Source organism: Equus przewalskii, chromosome 16 (assembly GCF_037783145.1).
Source record: "Equus przewalskii isolate Varuska chromosome 16, EquPr2, whole genome shotgun sequence".
NCBI lineage: Eukaryota > Metazoa > Chordata > Mammalia > Perissodactyla > Equidae > Equus > Equus przewalskii.
In genome coordinates, this window is record NC_091846.1 from 49,999,830 (window position 1) to 50,021,387 (window position 21,558).

A 21,558-nucleotide genomic window follows, 5' to 3' on the forward strand; every position below is an offset into this window, starting at 1 on the left:
TAATACACCTTTGGGGGCTGGGGGCTCAGGGCTGGGGATTGCCTATAAAAATTTTCATTCAGGGCCGGCCCAGTGGTGTAGTGGTTAAATTCACATGCTCTGCTTCAGCGGCCTGGGGTTCACGGGTTTGGATCCTGGGTGTGGACCCACACACTGCTCAACAAGCCATGCTGTGGCAGCATCCCACATAAAAAACAGAGGAAGAGTGGCACAGATGTTAACTCAGGACCAATCTTCCTCATGAAAAAAAATTAATAAAATTCCTTCAGTATTGATTTTTTCAGAAATATAATAAAAGCTTTAAATGAGATATTTACATTAATAGATTATATCACAAATGACTTAATTTTAGCCATTACAATATGCTCAAAAAATGTGATTATTAATTAATGTCTCAGGAAAGGGGTATCCAAAGAGCTCTACATTCATCAACATAGCACACGACTATTTCCATTCCTCATTCTTTGCAATCCAAATTCATGTATTTCTAATTCATTTCGTAAGTATTAAAATTATATTTTAAATGTTGTTTCAATAACACCAAATGCAGAATGTATTTGAGTCTTTTAAAAAATATATACAAAATTTAAAAATGTATTCTTTCATTGATTTATTCAACCACTGTATATTGAGGGCTGTCCCTCTACGTGCTTAGCACTCTTTATATGGACACTTTCTTATCCCTCCTTTGAATCACCATAGCACCTAGCAAAATATAAAAAACAAACAACAAAACATGTAACTTGGAAAAGTGGGGACTAATTAATATCAACACATTATTTAAACATTTTTTTTTTGGCTTCCTCTATTATGTCTATGTAAAAAGGGCACACTGCACATGGACTCTATGTACTTGCCACTTCTAAAATTTCTTTAGTTATTATAGTCAGTGCACAGATCCTACTAATTTAATTCTGATATAATTACCTTCATATTGGGAACATGTACCACATCCCCATACTGGTCTTTTGTTTGAACAGTTATGGTAGTAGGCCAGCCACAACGAATGTCATCCTTATTCAGGATCAAGGACGTTTTCTGAGGGTCAGCATAGGAGTCTGGCTGAAGCCACCTAACAATAATAAAGAAACAAAACAAATATTCATCAACATCTTCAATGATTAACATGAAATTAAGCCAAAGGAATAACACTGTATCAAAAAAAATACTGAAACAAGATCTTCATTTGCATTTCAGTGATAGTCACCACAAGTGTGTCCCTTGGAAACTGATAATGACAAATTGATTAAAAAATATGACAAAGCACATGAGATTTAAATAAGACAGAAATAACTTTAAAATCAGGAAACTTGAAATTTTAACTATGGATGATTTAAAATAACCAAGAAAATGAATTTGAGTTGTGTATAATTTGAAGTCCTGAGTATATTCATTCTTACTGAAGGAGACCTGCCTTAATTTCCCAGCCTAAAAACCTGGGAAAGAGCAGCTTCTCTGTAAAAGCGGGAACAGAAATGGCATTCTGCCTGCTTGAGAGCAGTTAGGTTCAAGACGTACTGTCCATCTCTACACAATTTCTCAACTATGTTCCTCACTACCTTCCTTTCCAGATAAATTTTGTCAATTTTCTATACTTTGTGATAGCCATTCCTGAGTTCTTTTCATGGTCTACATTCAAGCTGTCCTGTGAAATGAGTAATAAGTAATCCTGTCATGTGTTACATAAAAAATGTCCACAAAGATAGCAGTGAGGCTGACTTAAAAGATTTTGTGTTACTCTCCCATCACCATTCTGGTTTTTAAAGACTAAAGAGTAACCTCTGTATTTTTAAAATTAAAACCAGAAAGAAGTTAGATTTTTATTTTTTTGGTGAGGAAGACTGGCCCTGGGCTAACATCTGTTGCCTATTTTCCTCTTTTCGCTTGAGGAAGATTGTCCCTGAGCTAACATCTGTGCCAATCTTCCTCTATTTTATATGTGGGATGCTGCCACAGCATAATTTGATGAGCAGTGTCTAGGCCCACATCTGGGGTCCCGACCCATGAACCCCAGGCCACCAAAGTGGAGTGCATGAACTTAACCACCAGGCCACTGGGCTGGCCCCTGGATTTCTATTTTTAACTAGTAAATCCATTAAGTCAGCATAGTTTTCTTTTTCTTAAAAGATAAAAGCAAATAGCAACAAAAATAAATGAGAACTCCAGAAACTCATGATTTGATTTTAAATTCTAAATTTATATTTGCACTGATTGTGGATTTGAAAACATTCATATTATTAAGATAAAATATGGTGATAAATCTAGGAGTTTAGTCTATATATTAAATATTACTACCAAATACGCAGACTTCTCAATTATACCATGCATTCCACATGCTTTTTAAATAAAAGTTCACCTAGGAAACTTGAAAATAATCAACTAACAACTAGCATATATTTAAAAAATATTTTGAAATATTAACTACCATTTTATAATTCAGGAAGTTCAAAACACATAGACTAGATTATTTTAGGCAGCATTTTAACATCCTAATGACTCCCCTTTCACTTCTCTTCAGAAATGAAGACTGAGGCAAGCCCTGAAAGAAATAATTATAGCACTTAAAGGACATTACCTTGCAAGCCTTCCACCACTTGATCCGGGAACACAAGCAATAAAATCATCCAGAAAGGACTGTTCATTGCTTTGGATTTGAAGTGGTAAGTTTCCTTCAAGGGCCTCTAATATAGTTGGTGAATGAGAAAGAGCTAAACCCTTTCCAAGAATACCAGAATGGGTTTTGCACACCTGTTGGGTAAAAGAGAACATTTAACTATTTTACAATATAAAATTTTAATTACATGAATTTTTTGAACTTGCACACAATTTTTGATAGGTCTTTTTGGGGAAATCATCTTCTGCCCAAGCCCCAGTGTTCCTTCAGCCTATAAAGCAGAAAAATTCCCGGAGAGAAAAATACAGGATAATACTTCCAGTCTCATTCCCCCCACAAAAATAAGCGACTTATCAGAGATCTGCATGCTGGTTGAAATGGTGCATCTCCTCCCACTCTAGTCCCCTGCATGTTACATCCCCATTTGTCAGGAACAGGGCTCCCTTCTGTAGACAGCTGTGGCAGTCTCTCTCTTTTTGTGTCTCCAATATCAGCAGCTATCACGGGTAGGTTGTGTCTATTTTCTTCGGTGGGTGGGTACCAAGGTCTTGATTTGGGCAAAAAGTGGATGGAAGCCTGATTGTGGCTGCACATAAACTACATTAGCCTATCTAAGCCTTATTAAAGTTAAGAAAAAGAGGTATATAAAACTGGAATTTTAGTTCTCACCTATCTGACAAGCAAGCCTTATGTTTTGGAAAGACCTGCTTTAAATGCTAAAACTCTAGAAACTTCAAAACATTTTTCATAGAAAAGGATGATACTTCCTGTACTATCAAATTTATACAACAGTAAATTGTGCAGTCTACAAGCTATGCAATTTCAAAAGTCATGATGTTTAAAATCAAACAGACTTGAATTCAAACCCTGGCTTTGGACAAGTTATTGCTGCGTGCTCTTGAGCTAACAAGTTATAGACAATTCTTGAATCTGTAAAATGTATAATCTGGTTATCAAATAATACATCTCTTCTGTGGTTATTATAAAATTTAAATTAAATAACACATAAAATGCACACTACATTGCCTGACAAGTAGTAGGTGTTTAAAACATGTTAGACCACAACGACTACCTTGCATGCGAAAAAGGCGTGCAACTGGGGACATTTTTTTTTCTTGAACAGCAGCACAATAAAGATCTCTTCATATCTGGCCGAAATGGCATTACATAAACCATAAAACTCCCTGTAATGATGAATAATACATGAGCTCCTTGATGGTTCTCCTTAACTAGAATGTTGTCTGACACATATTGTGTTTATTAAATGTTTGCTGAATTAATTTCTATTTCTGTATCTTAAGGTACAAAGATTTAACTCTTTTAACAGGAACAAAAGATGGGTTTTTAAAACCCAGACGTTTCTTAACATTACTAAGGACACCATGGCTCCCTATGATTAGAGCATAGGGATCGAGAAGATGAATTTTGTCACCAAACAACCAGAGGTCATATTCTAGCCCAGTTGCTTACTAGCTGTGCAATTCTGGGCAAGTTACTTAAGTTCTCCAGGCCCAGTTTCCTTATCTGTAAATGGAGATAAAAGTCTCTAATTCATAGCGTTGTTGTGAGGACTAAATGAGTTAAAATATGCAAAGTATTTGGAATAGTACTTGATAAAGTTAAGATTAAATAAATGTTTGTTTTTATTACTAGTGCTGTGATCAATTCATTTCAGGAAATAAATAAAATGTAGACCACTAGCTGTGAGTTTTAGAAGACCTGGATACTAGCCTCTATCTCCCAATTAGCTGTGTACTTCGACAAGTCACACAACTTTGCTGAATTTCAGTTATTGGAACAGTAAGATACAAGAGATAATACTGACCTCAAAGTGTAACTGCAAAACTAGACAGATGATACTAAAGATATGGCAAACTATAAAGTGCTCTATACATAGTATTTAAATTACTACTACCAACACCTTTTTTCTCCCTTTTTTAACCGGTAAATAAAACTTTCAAGATCCAATTTAAATGTCCACGGCTCTGCAAAGCCTTCCCCTGCACCCCTGGCACTTGGTAGCTCTCCTTTCTCTCACAGGATTTATGTCTCACTCCAGAGTTAACACTCTCCACGCAGCATAGCAAGGACTACACGGGTCTCTCCCATCAAAGGGAGAAATTATGAGTTATTTATCTTTATAATCGCCAATGAATAGAATGAGGTACTTAATGAACGAGTTGTATGTTCAAGAAAAATAAGGTTGATCTGAGTGAAAATACTGCTTTTAAATTAATCTACAAAGTTTATCTTTACAATGTTTGGGACAATACCTGTAATGCAGCCTCTTCTAGAATTTCAAGATCTTCCTCTAATTCATTACCTGTTGTGTAAATGAAAAGTTTTACTAAAATATATCAATACTTAGTTAACTTAATGAATCCTTTGCATTTATACCTTTTTCACAATTCTGATATTCCAGATTGAAGAGAACTATTATCATTCTGGATAAATCTCAGTGGTTTACATTTTAAAGTGTAATTTTCAGTGTGAATATAAGCTATAATTCTCAAGCTTTGAGATTATTTTGAATTTCAGTATATTTACTCAAAAAGCATCCATCGAGTGATTCGCAAAAAATATAAACTATATTTATGTATATAAATGTGTACTTTTGAATTTAGTCTATTTCCTTTTCCCCCCCCAAAAATAGGGGAACTGATTATTCAGAATCTGAGTCTTTTTATTTTGGTTATCTTATAGAAGAGCTGTACCTTTAGTAAACAGTAATAACTTACAGGAAAACATAAGGTAGTGACTGTCTCCTCTAGCCATTTTCTGCTTTATTGCTTAATACAGAACATATTTTATTTATTGAATTTTCTTTGATAGTTTAATTTATAAAATGTTACTATTAAAGTAATACATGTTCAAAGGGAAATATTCAAATTATACACAAGTGTAGAATGAAAAATCCTGCCACTGCCACCCTTCCAAAGACATATGTTGTCAAGAGGTCCTTATGTATCGTTCTAGAAACTTTATGTGCAAATAGTAAGTGTATGCATGTGTTTGTCAACATACACACATGTACATATATACGTATATTTATACACATATAAGATAATGTTTGTAAAAATGGGACTCTCTTCTGCAACTTGCTTTTCTCAGTTAATATAATTTGGATCTCTTTCTTCGTCAGGACATAGAGGTCTACTCTGTTGTTTTTTAACAGCTAACACATCGCATTGTATGGATGTAACATTACTTATTTAACCAGTTCTCAACTGATAGGCATTTTCGTTGCTTCTAGGTTTTACAATCATTAAGCACTGCCAAATTTATCTTATAACATATATTTGTTGAGTATTTGTGCAAGTATGTATAAAAAACTGCTACATCAAAAGGTATATGCACGTAAAATTTAAACACTTATTGACAAATTTCCTCCAAAAAGGTTGTACCAATTTTCTTCATGTAAAAAGAATACAAGATGTCTTATTTCCTCACACATGTATTAACATTAAGTAGGAGCAAGGGAACAGAGGAGGATGAAGGGGAGCAGGAAGAGGAAACGGAATAGAGAAGGAAGAAAAGACAGAAAGAGAAGGGAGGAAAGAAAGGATTAAGTGGAAAGGGCAGTCTCAAAGGGAGAAGATACAGATGGAGTTTTGGGGATGAGAATTGAGGAAATACAACAATAATGCCTTTTATTCCCAAATAATGTGAAAATAAATTTTTACATTATGACGTGTGAACATCATAAAATTAGTAAATATTTTTAGCTTTATTTTCATCTTTACCATCTTGATTATACATCAACTTACATATCATACAACTTTGTATCATATAAAGAGTCACTATGTCTGCCATTGCCTCATTTCTCTGTTGTGCTTCACAGGAAAACTCAAAGAGCTATTTATATTCAACCTGACTCCCCTTCCGGACTTTCCATTCTCCAACTCAACTCTAATAGGCCCTATATTCCTCTCATTTTACTGATATATTTCTTATTGAGTATATAAATAACCAACAAGTTTTTCAATTGAAGGATAAATTTTAATTGACTTCTCGGCCACATTAAAAAAATGCCATGCATATCCACTCTCCTGGTTTTACTCCTACCTCATTGGCTGCTGCTTCGGTCTTTTTTACAGCCTCTTCCTCCTGTTTTGTCCATCTTTGAAGTTTTGCCAAGTTCCAGCTTTGATCCTGGGCTATCTTCTCTTTCTCATTTGCATTCCCTTCCTAGCTCATCTTTCACATGGTCCTATGTCTTTAGATATCAACTATGTTCAAACGACATTTCTACTGACTTGTGCCCTGAGCTCCAGACAATGAGTATCCAATTGATTACCTGATATGTCCACTAGGTTATTTAAGAAATATCTCAAACTTGTGGTTTAATACTATACATCCAGTGCTTAACCCAGTGCCTGGCACGTGGCATATATGTGCATAAGGAGGGTGTTTGTGTGCATGTGTGTGTGTGAATAAAAAAGACTAGAGAACACTGTTCAGTTTCTATTTAAAAAAACCAAACTACCAGTATAACGAGCAGTTATTGCTCACAAATGTATGTGACTAGCAAATTCACTTTGCTAATCTATTTTCAGAACGTTCTATAATAAACATATTCTTAAAATTTTTTTAAAAAATCACAAACACACACCTAATGCTTGACCAGACTTACCAATAGGAAGTGCTAGATCTTTTTTCATCAAAGCTGCTGCACAAACTCCACCAAGATTGGCTAATTCTTTTTCCAACTGAATGACTCCCTGGAGAATTACAAAAAAAAAATCAGCTGCTTTAAAAATGTTTGAAAGATAAAAATGTTTGGAAGATAATGTGGATTATCAACAAAATGTGACTTACTTTCAAGCGTAACTTTTGAAACTCGGAGGAAGCATGTGTTAGCTAATGTTAAATTGAGGGGAAGAGATTTAATATAATGTCTCATGCTGGTTATAAGATTGAGCCTACAGGTTCATTGTCCAAAGAATTTTTCATTCATTATTTTGAAGGAACATGATCATTTTTTCACCTTGATTTTGTTTTATTGTATTATTTGAAACATTCAGAAGAGAGATTAAGTTAGGCCCATTGTGAAATTAGGTTCTATTATTTACTCAGAAAAGTATGGCCACCTACGCAGGTTTGGAACAGGCACAATTGTACTAAGTTTTTAAAGGCTGGGTCTCCTTGCACAGCCTCCATTCTCTTCATGTGTTAAAAGTAACAAAAACGGGGCTGGCCCCATGTCTGAATGGTTAAAGTTCTGTGTGTTCTGCTTTGGTGGCCCGGGTGCATGGGTTCAGATCCCAGGCGCGGACCTCCTCCACTCATCAACCATGCTAGGGAGGCATCCCACATATAAAATAGAAGAAGACTGGCACGGATGTTAGCTCAGGGCCAATCTTCCTCAAGCCAAAAAAAGAGGAAGATAGGAAGCAGATGTTAGTTCAGGGCGAATCTTCCTCACCAAAAAAAATCAATTAGCATAAACAGATCACTGAATAAAATTAAACTACAAAATATTAAATATTAAATTATTAAATTTATACATCCTAGCTTAAAATAAATTTCAGACTTCTTGAATACAGGAAGCAAGCACAATAGCAGTCAATAGCAGCCCTTTGAAACACAGTCTTTCTTAAGAGAATGAGAAGATAGTTCACTCTTACCTCATCAGGTCCAGGGCTAAACTCATATCCAATTGCAAAACATTTGAAACCATAGAAAGAGGCTTTCTCATCTTTCACATAATCTGACGCAGTCTCCAATGAAAAAAGGGCCTCATTTCCTAAGGAAAAAAGGTAACATTGAGCTCAAAATCTGAAACAACTTTATTAAAATTTCCCTATTTTTCATCCATCTCAAGATAGGTAGCAATATAAATCAGATACCAAAAACCTGGTCTTGTTTTGGAGTCCCTATATCTACTTAAACAAAACTGTGCTAAAAACACTAGAAAAAATAGAACCATCTGAAGTGAACTGTTATTATTTTTCTTTTTGATCAAATTCTCCTTAATCAAACGTCCTACGTGAACAATCATTTTTCAGTTATCTGTCAATTACTGAGGTGACTCAGCTTGGCCTTTTCTGTTTCAGAGTGAGCAATCCTCTGCCCTGGCATTTAGCTTTGTCTGATCTCTTCACTAACAAACAAGGCAGGTCAGATTAGAAGAAGGAAGTTTCTGAATTCAAATTGGCTCTTAGTTTGAGGGATCATAAGAGTAGTTATGGTTAACTGGTTAAAAAAACAACAGACTACATATAGTTTTAAAAACTTACAAACTTTCTTTTAAAGGAAAATACTAGTAACTGCAATAACAAAAGTGCACTTGTTCTCTCTCTTTCTCTCGCATGTGTGCACGTACCCCCTAGCCCACCAAGCCCGAAGGACTGAAAACAATAGTTTTAACACAACTCAGTGGGTTAGGTGGTTCACCAATTCTCTTGAAAGGGAGGAGGCCTCCGTAAGTTCTCAAAATTCAGCACTGTTTGGGAAAATACAAGATCTAATCTACTTTTGCTATAGTTTGGTCCCAACTATACAGACAGCCACTCCTCAATATTAACTCTACTTTGGTCAAGCTAATCTTTTTTTCACAAGATCCTCAAAACATTCTCTCTTCTAAAACTCAGTCATGGTATGCCCCTTGTCTAGAGAGTCTTCTTTATTCCTCAGCTGCAACCCAGAGACACAACAGGTCTTAAAGAAATCCTTCTAAAAATTAAATAAAGATTTTCAGTGATGTATCCTTACTAAACACAATTATTGTAAGCGCATATATTCTACCATATAAAATAGAAGAGAGAAAATAACTTACCTGGCAACACTAAAACCATAGTAGGCCACCCAGAGGATCCCGAAAATTTCTTTAATTCTATCCAGGAATTAAGATTTTCATGAACAGATGTCAATTTTGGTCCATATCCTGAATTCTGAACAGTTCTGACAGGAATCAACAAACGGAGGACATCTTCTGACTGTGCAGTACCACACTGAGGGTCAAATTCGATTGTCATCCACCGTACACATTCTGGGAATGTCACCTGAGGTCAAGAGGCAAGACACTTACATTTGTTAAGAAGAATTAGACTTCTGCTTATTGTCTATTTTAGAAATAGGACCTCATACTGTAAAGATGATATTTTCATATAAATACACTGTAAAATAAATTTTAAGTAAGGAATTAATAGAGTAGTTTAAATATGGTCAGAAATCAAGGTAGTAATTAATGTTCATTATCAATTGTCCCTACTCCCCACTTGCAATATCTAGTGCTTTATACCTAATTGATTAATATTACATTAATAATGTTTTAAGTACATGTTGATATCTTTAGAAAAAATATTACAAAGCTGCTTAATTTCCATAAACATTCAGCTATCTGATTTCTTTGTGGAATAGTTTATTTATATAATAAATTTTTCATTTCAGTCAGTATGCATTTAAGGAATATAAGTGGGTCAGTGAAAATACAACTTGATAAGTACAAGATAAAGATACTAATAGAAAATGAATAAATAATTAAAATGTAAGGTTTTGGCATCATTTGTTTTATTTGTTTTAGTCATAGGTTATCTACCATTCATAGTATCTGTTACAAATGCTTCTTTTCATTAGCAAAAAAGCTTTACAACTTCACATATTATGAGTATATTATATATAAATATAAATGCGCGCACACACACACACTTACACACTTCATAAAAGCCTAGACTGCCATAGATTTGACTTGGGACTATGTAAATATTAAATTATTATAAAACAAAGCAAGATTTAAAAAGCAAGTCCTAAAAATCTAGAATAAAATAAAACAAAAGACACCAAATGTATACCCAGTTAGTGGTATTCGCACAGAGACAGATTATTCCCATTTACTTTAAAACACAGTCATTTCTCCATACACCTTAGCTGGGATATACCCAAAAGACAAACAAAAACATACACACATATAGAGGAAATGAATAATTAAGTGACTTTCTAATTCTAAAATTGACGATGTAGGAGAAAGGAGACTCAGGTCTAACATCCTGTGGTCTTTATTTTGAATTAGTATCATCAATACAAACTCATAAGGTATTTTATCTTTAAAACAATACATATACACATAAATGTGTCTCTACATAAATATATACACACATACACAGAAATATATATACACACATATAAAAACAATATGTGCCTGTGAGTATAAATACATGTCTGTTTATACGTGAGTGTATGAACTAGTTCTGTGCAACATAAATATCTAGAAACAACCACCAAGCCAGGAGAAATGAGCATCCTTAGAGCCAGATTTTGGCTTTTAAATACCCATCACCATTGAAAGGAACAAGGGCACTTTGAAAAAATGGTTGGTTTCAGATCTGAGGCACGAAAGGTATAAGATGGGCCTGGAACCTCTTATGATACCAGAGAGCAAGTATGCTACAGGACTACAAAAAGTGCATCTACAGGACTCAGGAGGCAAGCTGAAGAGGCTCCTATCTGACAAAGACACAGAAACCAATGTCTTTAACAAGTACAAAAAATAACAGATGGAGAGGGACCTATAGATTAAAAGAGACTTAAAAGACATACATAACCAATCACAATATACAGATTTTATTTGGGTTCTAATTCAAACAGCTTAAAATGTGTATATTTGATGACATGATGGAATTATTTGTATTTTTAGTGTGATAATATAGTTATTTTGTACAGTTCCTTGTATTTTAGAGACACATAATGAAATATCCATGACAGTGCTTTAAAATAATATAGGAAGGGACAGAGTGGGACAGAGTGGGTGGGGAATAAACGAAACAGGCTTGACCAAGAGTTGACAACTGTTGAATCTGGGATGACGGATAAATGGGGTGACTGTACTAATCTGTCCTTTTATATGTTTACCACATTCTACGATAAAAAGTTGAATATTTTACAAGCACATAAAACTTATAATTAAATTGATGAAGTGGACAAATCCTCCTCCTCCTCAATTTACATGATACAATTTAAAAAGCAAGGAATAAGGATTTTGAATACTCTATAATAACATATTTATAAATGTTTTATATGTATTTTTTTACATTATATATATAGAGTACTTTAAATCCTACTTTGGGTGTGTAAATTTTCAGAGCACACGCTGTGACACAATATCAGTTCAAAAAATAGGATTTTTAAATTTTAATGCTTATATCCACTATTACAATCTATAATATGCAGATTAGCTTTATATATTGCACTCTACTTATAAAATGTCATCAGAACAACTCTCATAAATCCTACAAAACTATACTCTTAATTGTAAAAATTATGTCCTAAACCTTCTTGTATATCTGCTAGTACCTAACCATCTACTGATTCTCTGTATTTAAACACTACAAAAGAAGTTATACTTCTGAACAAAGTATCCTTTAAGATACCGCTATAGAACGTCCAACCCAGGTTTTAAGTTTCAGGTCTCCCTGGAGTTGGTGCCCACCTTGTAATGCATCACACACGCAGGTTTGTAGGGGTGCTCACTCTCTACGACAGCATAGTGATTAGAGGTTGTGCAAGCAGAGAGGCCTTGTTCAGGCTGGTTTCCTGTGGTGCTGTCTGTTGACTGATTAGGATTGAAGGCAGGGGGTGCATACTTCTGATTCAAAATGGCGACTGAGGGCAGCAGCTGTTGGACAAGGCCAAAGACTTCTACAGCCACCTAATATTAAAAAAAAAGATTAAATGTGATAATAAATGTGAAAGTTGTTTAAAATTACTAATTACTATAATTATTGGTTAACCCTATTAGTAAAAATTTCCATCTAGAGGTTTTTCTAGTTAAGCTTTCATTCAAAGAGAAATTTGCTCTATGGGGCAAAAAAAAGATTTATCTTAAATGTCTTAGATGTTATATGAAAATAACCTAATCTATATTTTTGAACACTTCCGCCTTTTTGTCATCTGCAGTAAACTAGGTTTTATTCAATATTTAATTGCGTCAAAGAATAAATAGTTTATGATTTCTTCCATGTCTTGAATCTTTCACTATTTTAAAACACTCCTATCTTTTTACACTGCTATTTTTATTCAAAACAGAAAAAGGATAAGGCACCAACTTCATAAATTAAAAAAATCTTAGTTAACTTAATCTTTCCTTACATCTCATATTTCTAAAATATATTTCCCATTCCCAAATTCTTCAGATGTAAAGCCAATAAGTAAGCATAGTAACCCAGTAAACAACACTAAGAACAGAGAGGTTTAACTAATAACTTCTACCATTTAACATGTCCACCTCTGCTTATTATCTACAACCCAGGTGCCTCAAAGATTAAAATATTTTTAAAGGAAAGATACAAACTCTAAAATAATTATATTTAAAAGAAGATTCAAAGTTATAGAATTAAATTACACACCTTGGGAATAGCAGCAGCTACTGGTCCTATGTAGGCTATAATAAGGGGAAGCAGCATGGAAAACAGACTGGAAGAGCTAAGCAGTTCTGGAATGTCATCAGCTAAAAAAGGCATTAAAACTATAGTTAGAAGGCAATTTCGCTGTAATTTATATTTTCTATACTAAATCTATATTCTTTTCTCTTGAGCAAAAGTATAGTTGACGTTGACTGAGCGCTTATAAGGAAGCTGGGACTATTCTAAGGGCTTTCTTTACATGTGCTACTTCAATTAATCCTCACAATAAGATACTTTTATTATCCCACTTTTTAGAAGGGGAAATCAAGGCACACAGTGTTTAAGTATCAAACCCAAAATCATACACCTGTAAAATGATAGAGCCAGCATTAGAACCTAGAGTAACAGCCATAATTTTAAACCACCACTCTTGGTGTCACACATGGCTATACATGTGAATTAGGTAAATTACTTCATCTGTGTGTGCCTCAGGTTATTCATCTGTAAAAGATGATAATAACAGTATTTCCCTCATTGGATGTTGTGAAGATTAAATGAGTTAATACATGTAAAATGCTTAGAACAATTCCTGAACATTTTAAGCACTCCAAAAATGTTTGCTGTTATTAAGCTATAGTGCCTTCTATTTTTCTAAAGAAAACACTTTGCTGATGGACATTTTAATCATTTATCTATGAACACGGCACTGGGAAGATAAGCTGTCTAGATTGTGAAGACTTTTACATTACAGGCCAATTATTCGCAAATACTCATCTCCAGATCTGCTATTGCATCAGAACAGGCTGGGCACTTATTTAAAATATAGTTTCTCACCCCAGCCTAACTCCCTGGTTTGGATGGGCCAAATATTCTTTATTTTTAGCAAGCTTTCCAGATAATTCTGACAGGCAGCTCGGCTTAAGAACAAATGTTACAGATAATATAGTAAGGAGGGAGAGGTGAGTAACAATTAATGTTTTTGTAAATACAGTGACATGTCGCTTAATGACGGGGATATGTTTTGTAAAATGTATTATTAGGCAATTTCATCATTGTGCAAACATCATAGTGTATTTACACAAACCTAGATAAGACAGCCTACCACACACCTAGGCTGTATGGTACTAATCTTATGGGATTACTGTTGTGCATGCATTCCATCATCGACCCAAAAGTTATTATGTGGTGCATGATCGTATAACACTGCTGCCAGTGTGGAGGATGACTAGATAACTAGATGGGGAAGGAGGGAAAAGCGGCAGTGAGATTATTAGGATGTTATCCATCCATGAAAAAGAGCACACGTTCTTGTACCACGGCAGCCTGAACTATGGGAGAAGAGAGAGAGGAATACAAACTGGAGAGTTTCTCCTGGAAGAACTCATAGAACTCAATTTAGACAAGTGAACTTGGGGAGATGTTTAGGGTTATCCAGACCTTTGGGTGAATGGTGACACCATTACTGGAAATAGGACATACAGGAAGAAAAGAAGGTTCAAAGGAGAAAACAAAATGCTTTTTCACTACTAAATGAAGGATAAAGCAAAGATTCAGTTTAATCAAGAGTTGTTCTCTTACTGAGTTAACTAAGAAAATAACAGTATCGGGTAATTGCTTTTGAACATTCTAAAAAATTCTGCATTGGAGTATTAAGGGTTTGGCTGACCCAAAATGAAAGCATGTGTTTGCAGATCTACAATGAATAAAACACTTGGATTCTATAAGATGGTTCCTCTTCAATAACTCTGTGCATAAATTAGGGAACAAAGAATCTAAAATATGCCTATTAAGAAAGTAAAAGAAAAGTCTTACCATCCACAGCAAGAGCTCTGTGCAAGAGGTCTTTTGCAGCTCGAACAACAGTGCTTACCACAGAGAGAGCTCTGCTACAGTTTTTATCTTCTTCATTGGCCTTGCTCAGAAGTTGCGACTGTAAATCTCCATCAAACTCACTCCTGTAACATGAGAAACACATGAGATTATTTAACATGGTAGGTAAAATACGATCTAACTCTAGGAATCATATCTAGATCAGAGCTCCTCATTTAAAGTTTAAAAAGTTAAAAGTTAAAAAAAGTAAGTATGTAATCATATAATTTCAAAAAGTGGTAGGGCTTTGAAGAAAAATAAAGCAGGATAACAGCATAAAGTTATTTTAATAAGATCAAGGACAGCCTATCTTAGGAAACCATATTTAAACAAAGGCCTGAATTATCTTAAAAAAAACAAAAGGATCTGAGGGAAAAGTATTCAGGCAAAAGGAACAAGAAGATAAAGGTTCAGACAGGAACTAGATTGGTGAGCTCAAGGAATAAGATGAAGGCAAGTGTGACTGGAATGAAAAGAGAACAGTGAAGGGTGACAGAGTGGGCACGGTAACCAGGAGTCACGTGATGTGACGTCTGGATGCCACAGTAACAACGTTCCATCTTACACTGCACTGGGAATGGGAAGCTGGGAGGAGATTTTGAGCAAGAGCATAACTTGATAGGATTTACATTTCTGTAAGATCACTCTGGCTGCTGGCTGCCCTGAGGAGAACTGACTGTAGAGGGGCAACAGTGAAAGGAGGGAGAGAGTGGTTTAGAGGCTATTACAGGGACCCAGGTAGGGGTAGTGATGGTTGGACTATAGACCGTTACTTATGGGAGTGGTAGAAAAGGTCAGATTTAGGACATTTTAAAAGTACAGCCACCAGGTCTTGCTGATGTAAAGTGTGAGGGAAAGAGGGAAGTCAAGAATGACTCCAAGGTGTTTGGCTGTAACTGTGTATGGGGAGGAGTACTTGGGACACATTAGTCTAAGATGTCTATGAGCCAACTCCCTAGAGCATTACAGAGGACGTGTGTGGCATAGTGGTTAAGGGTAGGTCATCTGAAGCCCAATTTCCTGCCTACAAGTCCCTGGACCATAATTTACTAGAAGTGTGACTTTAGGCAAGTTGTTTAACCACTCAGAGTCTCAGTTCCCTCCTCTATAAAGCAGGGACAGGAAAGCGCCCACCTCATGGAGTTACCGTGAGACTAGCTGAGATAACAGGAAGAGCACCGAGAGCACTGTGTGGCCTAAAGTGCTCAGCACACATTAAGTGCCATCATCATCACCACTGTTGTCACTCAAATGAAGACATCAAGGAGGGACCTGGATATTCAGTCCAGGGCTGAGAGGAGACTAAAGCTAGAGATAGACACTTGGAAGCCATCAGAGTAGGATGGCATTTAACATTAAGCGATTTTAATTTTTTTAAATTTAGTTAATTTTAAATTTAAAGCCAAGGGTATGTGAAACTTGGTGGAAAACATCAAAATATCTAAAACATTGTATTTTGTATAAGATATAAAGTCTGGACAGCAGATGCTTCTAAGGGGCTCTCCAGCTTTTTGAAATATCTAACTCTTCTTTTGTGCATAATATGGTTTTTATTCTATGGTTAGAGAATAACGTACTGTTTATCATAGTGCTATGTAACAAAAAATGTTTTTCATGATTAGGGTAAAAGAACTAGAAAGTTTTTGTATCTCAGCAGCAACATGCCACTATGTAGCTATTTAACACCTACTATTTCTATTCTACTGTACACAGAAAAAGTACAAAATTGACATCTAGGGAAACTGTTTTGTACTACCTGTGTCTCTAGATCATTTATGAAGGAAACAGAGGAAGCAGCAAGCCTCTGAAAATGATATGCAACTTCAGTGATTTGATGCTGTCAGGCTGAGAACAAATGCAGTGAATGGTACTGCCTACCACCTACGATTCCAGCTAAGTTTCTAGAAAAAATTCACACTTAGTGAGAAATGTATATTTAAAGTTTTTTTTAAACCCTAAATTATCATTCTTTGTTTTCCAGTGTTTGCATAAGCAATGATTTTTGTTAAAGATACTATAAGAAATACATCACTATTATATTCTAGGGCCCCAAGGACTAGATTCACAGACATCAATATTCTGCGGACTGGATAATAAGATCAAGGCAACTCTAATACTTGGGTAGAGTTGATCAATAATGTTTGGTATTTTTAAAAAAGAAATGAAAAAATTCCATTTAAATTTGAAACTGTAGACCACAACCTATAAAAGTGACAATGGCACACAGGCTCAGTACATATAAAATTCAAAGATATTAAAGAAATAATGATAAAAAACATGTTAAAGAATTCACCTTTAGAGTTAACAGTGAATTTATATATTAAAATGAGACCTTTTTATATGAATGAGCACAAGTATGTGTAAGGAAGATACAATGTATAATTTAACTATAACCACCCACTTAGCATTTTTCCTTTGGTAGTAAATTGCGTATGTTCTACCACTTTAAAACAGTCCCCTTACCTCTACACACACACCTACCGATAGTAGAGTATCTGTGGAATCTGTCCTCTGGTTTGGTTCGTGCCGTTACTACTCAAGCTGCAGGTGCTGAACGTAAACGTCACACCATCAGGGCACTGAACCGTGGTCATTCCTCCATCTCCATTGGCTGTGCGGCTCCCATAGTTCCTCAAGCGTACAGCATATTTAACATTCTCCTTCACGACAAAGATGTAAGACATGTTTATATTTATTCATAATGTACACAGGGTATAAAAAAGAACTCTAGCAGTAAACTGGGCAAATATACTGAATTTCTTTCTCATATTTATAGACAATTTGGTTAAATGAGTTTTTAATGAATCAAACAAGATGATGTTTATTAAACACTTACTGATGTTTATTATGTTTAACAGAAACTATCCTAAGTACTTTATGTAATTTAATCAAATTAATTGTTAAAACGATCTCATAAGGTAAGTACCATTATTATCCTTATTTTACAGCTGAGGAATCTGAGGCACAGATAAGTTAAGTAACTTGCCCAAAGTCACACAGCTAATAAGTGATGGAACTAGAATTTGGGAATATGGGCAGTGTAACTCTAGTTCCTGCTCTTAATCATACTGTAAAAAGTATTAACCATAATAAAAGATGTTAAAGACATAAGTTAATATTTTTCTTTGACAAGTTTAATTTTTGAAGTAATTTTAAATATGGGAAAAAATAATGGTGAGTCTATTATATTTTTATTTTAAGAGACACTCAGAGACAGAAATAGATAGGCAGACAGACATGGGAAAAAATATCCACAAGAAAAAGTTGTCCATAATAAGATGCACTATACATAGAAAATGTGAGATATGGATACTCGTGCCTTATGATCCATGATATAAACTTCATAACGAAGGTTTTTTGTTTTTTGGTATTTAACGTCTTTTTGATGAAGTCTTTGATAAACTTACCTTATCCAAAATTCTGCCCTATAATGAAAATCATTACAGTTGAATTCAGAATTACTCTATTGACAATTACTTTACCATTAAGTACAATTCCTCTGTTTTGCTAAATAGTTATTTACTACTAGAAAATTAAATTATATAAAGTAATAATAACTTTAATAGTTAATACTATCTAATAAGACCACTTATTTTTTAAGAGTTTTGGCACAAGAGAAGGAAAGAGAGGAGATAATATTTATTGAGTTTCTATACTGTGCTAGACATTGAGGCAAGTATTTTATTCTATTATTTAATTTAACCTGAACAACACTACAATGTAGGTATTCTCCTTCCCAATCTACAGGGAAGTCTCAGAGTGGTTAAATGATGATGAGTCCAATGTCTTACAGCTAATATGCGGAAGACCAGATATCTGAAGCTAGGTCTGTGTGACTCCAAAACCTAACAATAGTTTCAACTGTATCAGACTTTAAGAGATCTTTTGCAAAAATAGAATACAGTACCATATCAGGAATATAGTAGATACCCCACAAACATTAAAAGCATCACATAAAGGAATCCTTTCACTATTTTTTAAGTAAACTACCTAAGAATACCTCTTATTTACAAAAGAGATATGCCATTAAATTTACCTTTAAAGGAACAACTTTGTCAAGTCTGATTTCAGCTATATCACTGGGTGAATCATCTGTTGTATACGTTCCTTTGACTAATTCTAGAGATGTCCATCTGTGAGAATGAGTTGAATCTCCTGCATGTTCACTCTAATTAAAACAAAAGAAAACAAAATCCACCATACTCTTAATTTTATTATATGAACAATTTTGACTTATAATCAATTATTGCTTTTAAGCAGTTTAGTTCCTTGCATATAAAATTATCTATTAGCATATCCCCATACATACTAAAGAAATAATTTTTAGTACTTAATTCATGTTTTTCTGATTTCCTGAGGAATCTACAACCCAAATCACATAAATCGTCTTTTCTCATCTGATGTCTTAAAATGATTCTCACTTCCTCATAAAAGAGTGATATATCTAATTACAGAGCCTAATGAAGTACGAAAATAATTAATTTAAAATAATTGCTCAAAAGAACCAAGATAGAGATAGATTACTATGTATTAGGAAAAGAGTTACATGTTATCTTTCTGTCCCATTTTAATAAAACTTTGTGAAAACTCAGGTACTTTAAATAATTTAGAGAATATAGCAATATACAGCTAAATCAGTCAATAAATACTATCTTTACTAAGAATCACCTATTAGCACTCTATGACAAAATTGCTTAATCATTGATACAGGTAATATCAGTCTGAATATTGCTTTTGTTTCTTGAAAAATTACAACAGTAAAAAAAAATACTCAAGACTTGTGATCAGAGGCTTAGCTATACAATTTCTAGTCTTTTCATTTAAAATCTTCCCTTGAAGTGTAAAAACTATGAGGCAGGAGCGATCCAAAATGGCACACAAGCAATCATGTAAAATCACTCTTACAATTTCTTTAATGTCATCCCTCTATGACTCATCTGCTAAACCCTCAAAGATTTGGACCATCACCCTATAATGATGCTAAGCTCTGACACAAACCCACACAGCAAGATGAACACTGTAAGAGGGCACTTACATCATCAACCAACACCTCTAATTCATATTCATGAATTCCACCTCCACCATAGACAGAAAAACCAACCACAACTATTCCAGGTTTGTCTACTGAAAAACAAATTGCATCTGGGGACCCATTCCCAGTGTTCCAACTTCTTCCCTGACTTGTTTTTGTGAACCGGTTAGCACTGGCTTTAACAGAGTGAAGAGAATTAAGTCCATCAACCTGTGAACAACAAAAGCAATTACATCAGCAGTCTGTACCTGAGCGTTAATGATATACCTTTAACAAAACTACACAAAGGTTTTTAAGAAGTTCCATAAAATAATCTGCATTTAATAAGTGGGGTTAAATCTTCCTAAAGGTACATTCTACTGAGATTAATTAGCAATAAAACCAGATTTTATCCTTCAAATTCACAAATCAATATCACTTGACATATTTTCTTCTTTCAGTCATATTAAACCACACATTTTACTTAATTTATAATATCAGAACTGTGATTTGTAAGTTATCATATGAACATAGTAATGTATGAATGAATCATCATCCACTTTGAAAAGAGATACCAAAAGTTCCAACAACATTTTATAGAACAATAGTTTTCAAACTACGCCACACAAAGCTCTAGGAATTCTGCAGAGATAGGTATTCAAGTAAGAAGTGGACTCAAGGTTTGCCTCTTCAGTCAGACTGTCCCTCCTCTTCTCTGTATACTTTTCAAGTAAGACTTCACTTGCAGAAAATGTTCTGTGTCTTAAGTTTGAATATCACTAATGTACATTATGATAACTCTGCGTTCAATATTTGAACATATATATACCAGTACAACCTCACTAATTACAGACTTTCATTAGAGAGGATCAGAGAACTTATTTTGGTTTGAAACCACTTTTTAATTATAGAGCCTGCTTCTGATCTAACTGGCTGCACAAATTTGGAAGACCTACAAAAGGAAAACAATTGAAGTTTATGACTCTAGCAAGAATTACATACTGCTCTGGGAAAGAAAGAAATATGGATATCTAAGCCAGGACTTTTGGGAACTCCCAAGGTTGTATTTTAGGCACCTGCAATTCTGGACATTCTTTTTCATTAGAAAGGGAAGTTCACAGAGGATAACTAGATAGTAACCTTCTGAGGGAGAAGTACGCATTATAGACTTTTTCCTCCAGGACCTAGGACAGAAGGCAAGCATATCATAGGCTGAATGAATAAGCGAAAAAAAATTTAAATTTTCTGACAAAGGCTTCAATGGCCTCCTAGGCCAAAGTCAAAGCTGATAAAAAAATAGAGGAAGTGCTTCCCAGGGTGAGACACTAAAATCTGCTCAGGTGCATGAAATCATTTAGAAATCCTAAAGGCTAAACTGTCACTATGAATCAGTAATAAATGACACCAGATGCATTCATTCAGAATAGATTCTAAAGTAAATCTATAAGTAAGAAAAAGCGAAACTAGTAATTATAACAGTAAAATACAGGAAAGATGTTCCTTAGTGAAAAACTTAAGGCCTGGGAGCATTGAGTACATGCTGGTTATTAAACATTCATTTCAATGATATGAGATATTTCACATTATGACATGATTTTCAAAACCAATCTACTGTCTGCTTTTTTGGGAAAAAACATTCTCCACATTCAGTCAAAATATTTAGATAAATTATAAAACAGAGTGAGCAGGGCACGGAAATAGTGAAAAATAACGTTACTTTACAA

At 34.5% G+C, this 21,558-nt stretch overlaps 1 protein-coding gene across 30 annotated transcripts in view; it reads right to left on the reverse strand.

The window, feature by feature from the left end:
- Positions 1–21,558, reverse strand: part of MYCBP2 (MYC binding protein 2) — a 256,174-nt gene that overhangs the window by 99,887 nt on the left and 134,729 nt on the right. For all 30 annotated transcript variants that reach the window (XM_070578977.1, XM_070578975.1, XM_070578971.1 and 27 more), the window contains 12 exons: positions 19,859–20,065; positions 18,860–18,991; positions 17,305–17,483; positions 14,767–14,909; positions 12,958–13,058; positions 12,042–12,260; positions 9,393–9,618; positions 8,242–8,360; positions 7,248–7,335; positions 4,888–4,937; positions 2,576–2,748; positions 928–1,072 (listed from right to left, as the gene is read on the reverse strand). In XM_070578977.1, coding sequence (XP_070435078.1) covers positions 928–1,072; positions 2,576–2,748; positions 4,888–4,937; positions 7,248–7,335; positions 8,242–8,360; positions 9,393–9,618; positions 12,042–12,260; positions 12,958–13,058; positions 14,767–14,909; positions 17,305–17,483; positions 18,860–18,991; positions 19,859–20,065 — 1,782 coding nt within the window. The remainder of the gene's footprint in view (positions 1–927; positions 1,073–2,575; positions 2,749–4,887; positions 4,938–7,247; positions 7,336–8,241; positions 8,361–9,392; positions 9,619–12,041; positions 12,261–12,957; positions 13,059–14,766; positions 14,910–17,304; positions 17,484–18,859; positions 18,992–19,858; positions 20,066–21,558) is intronic.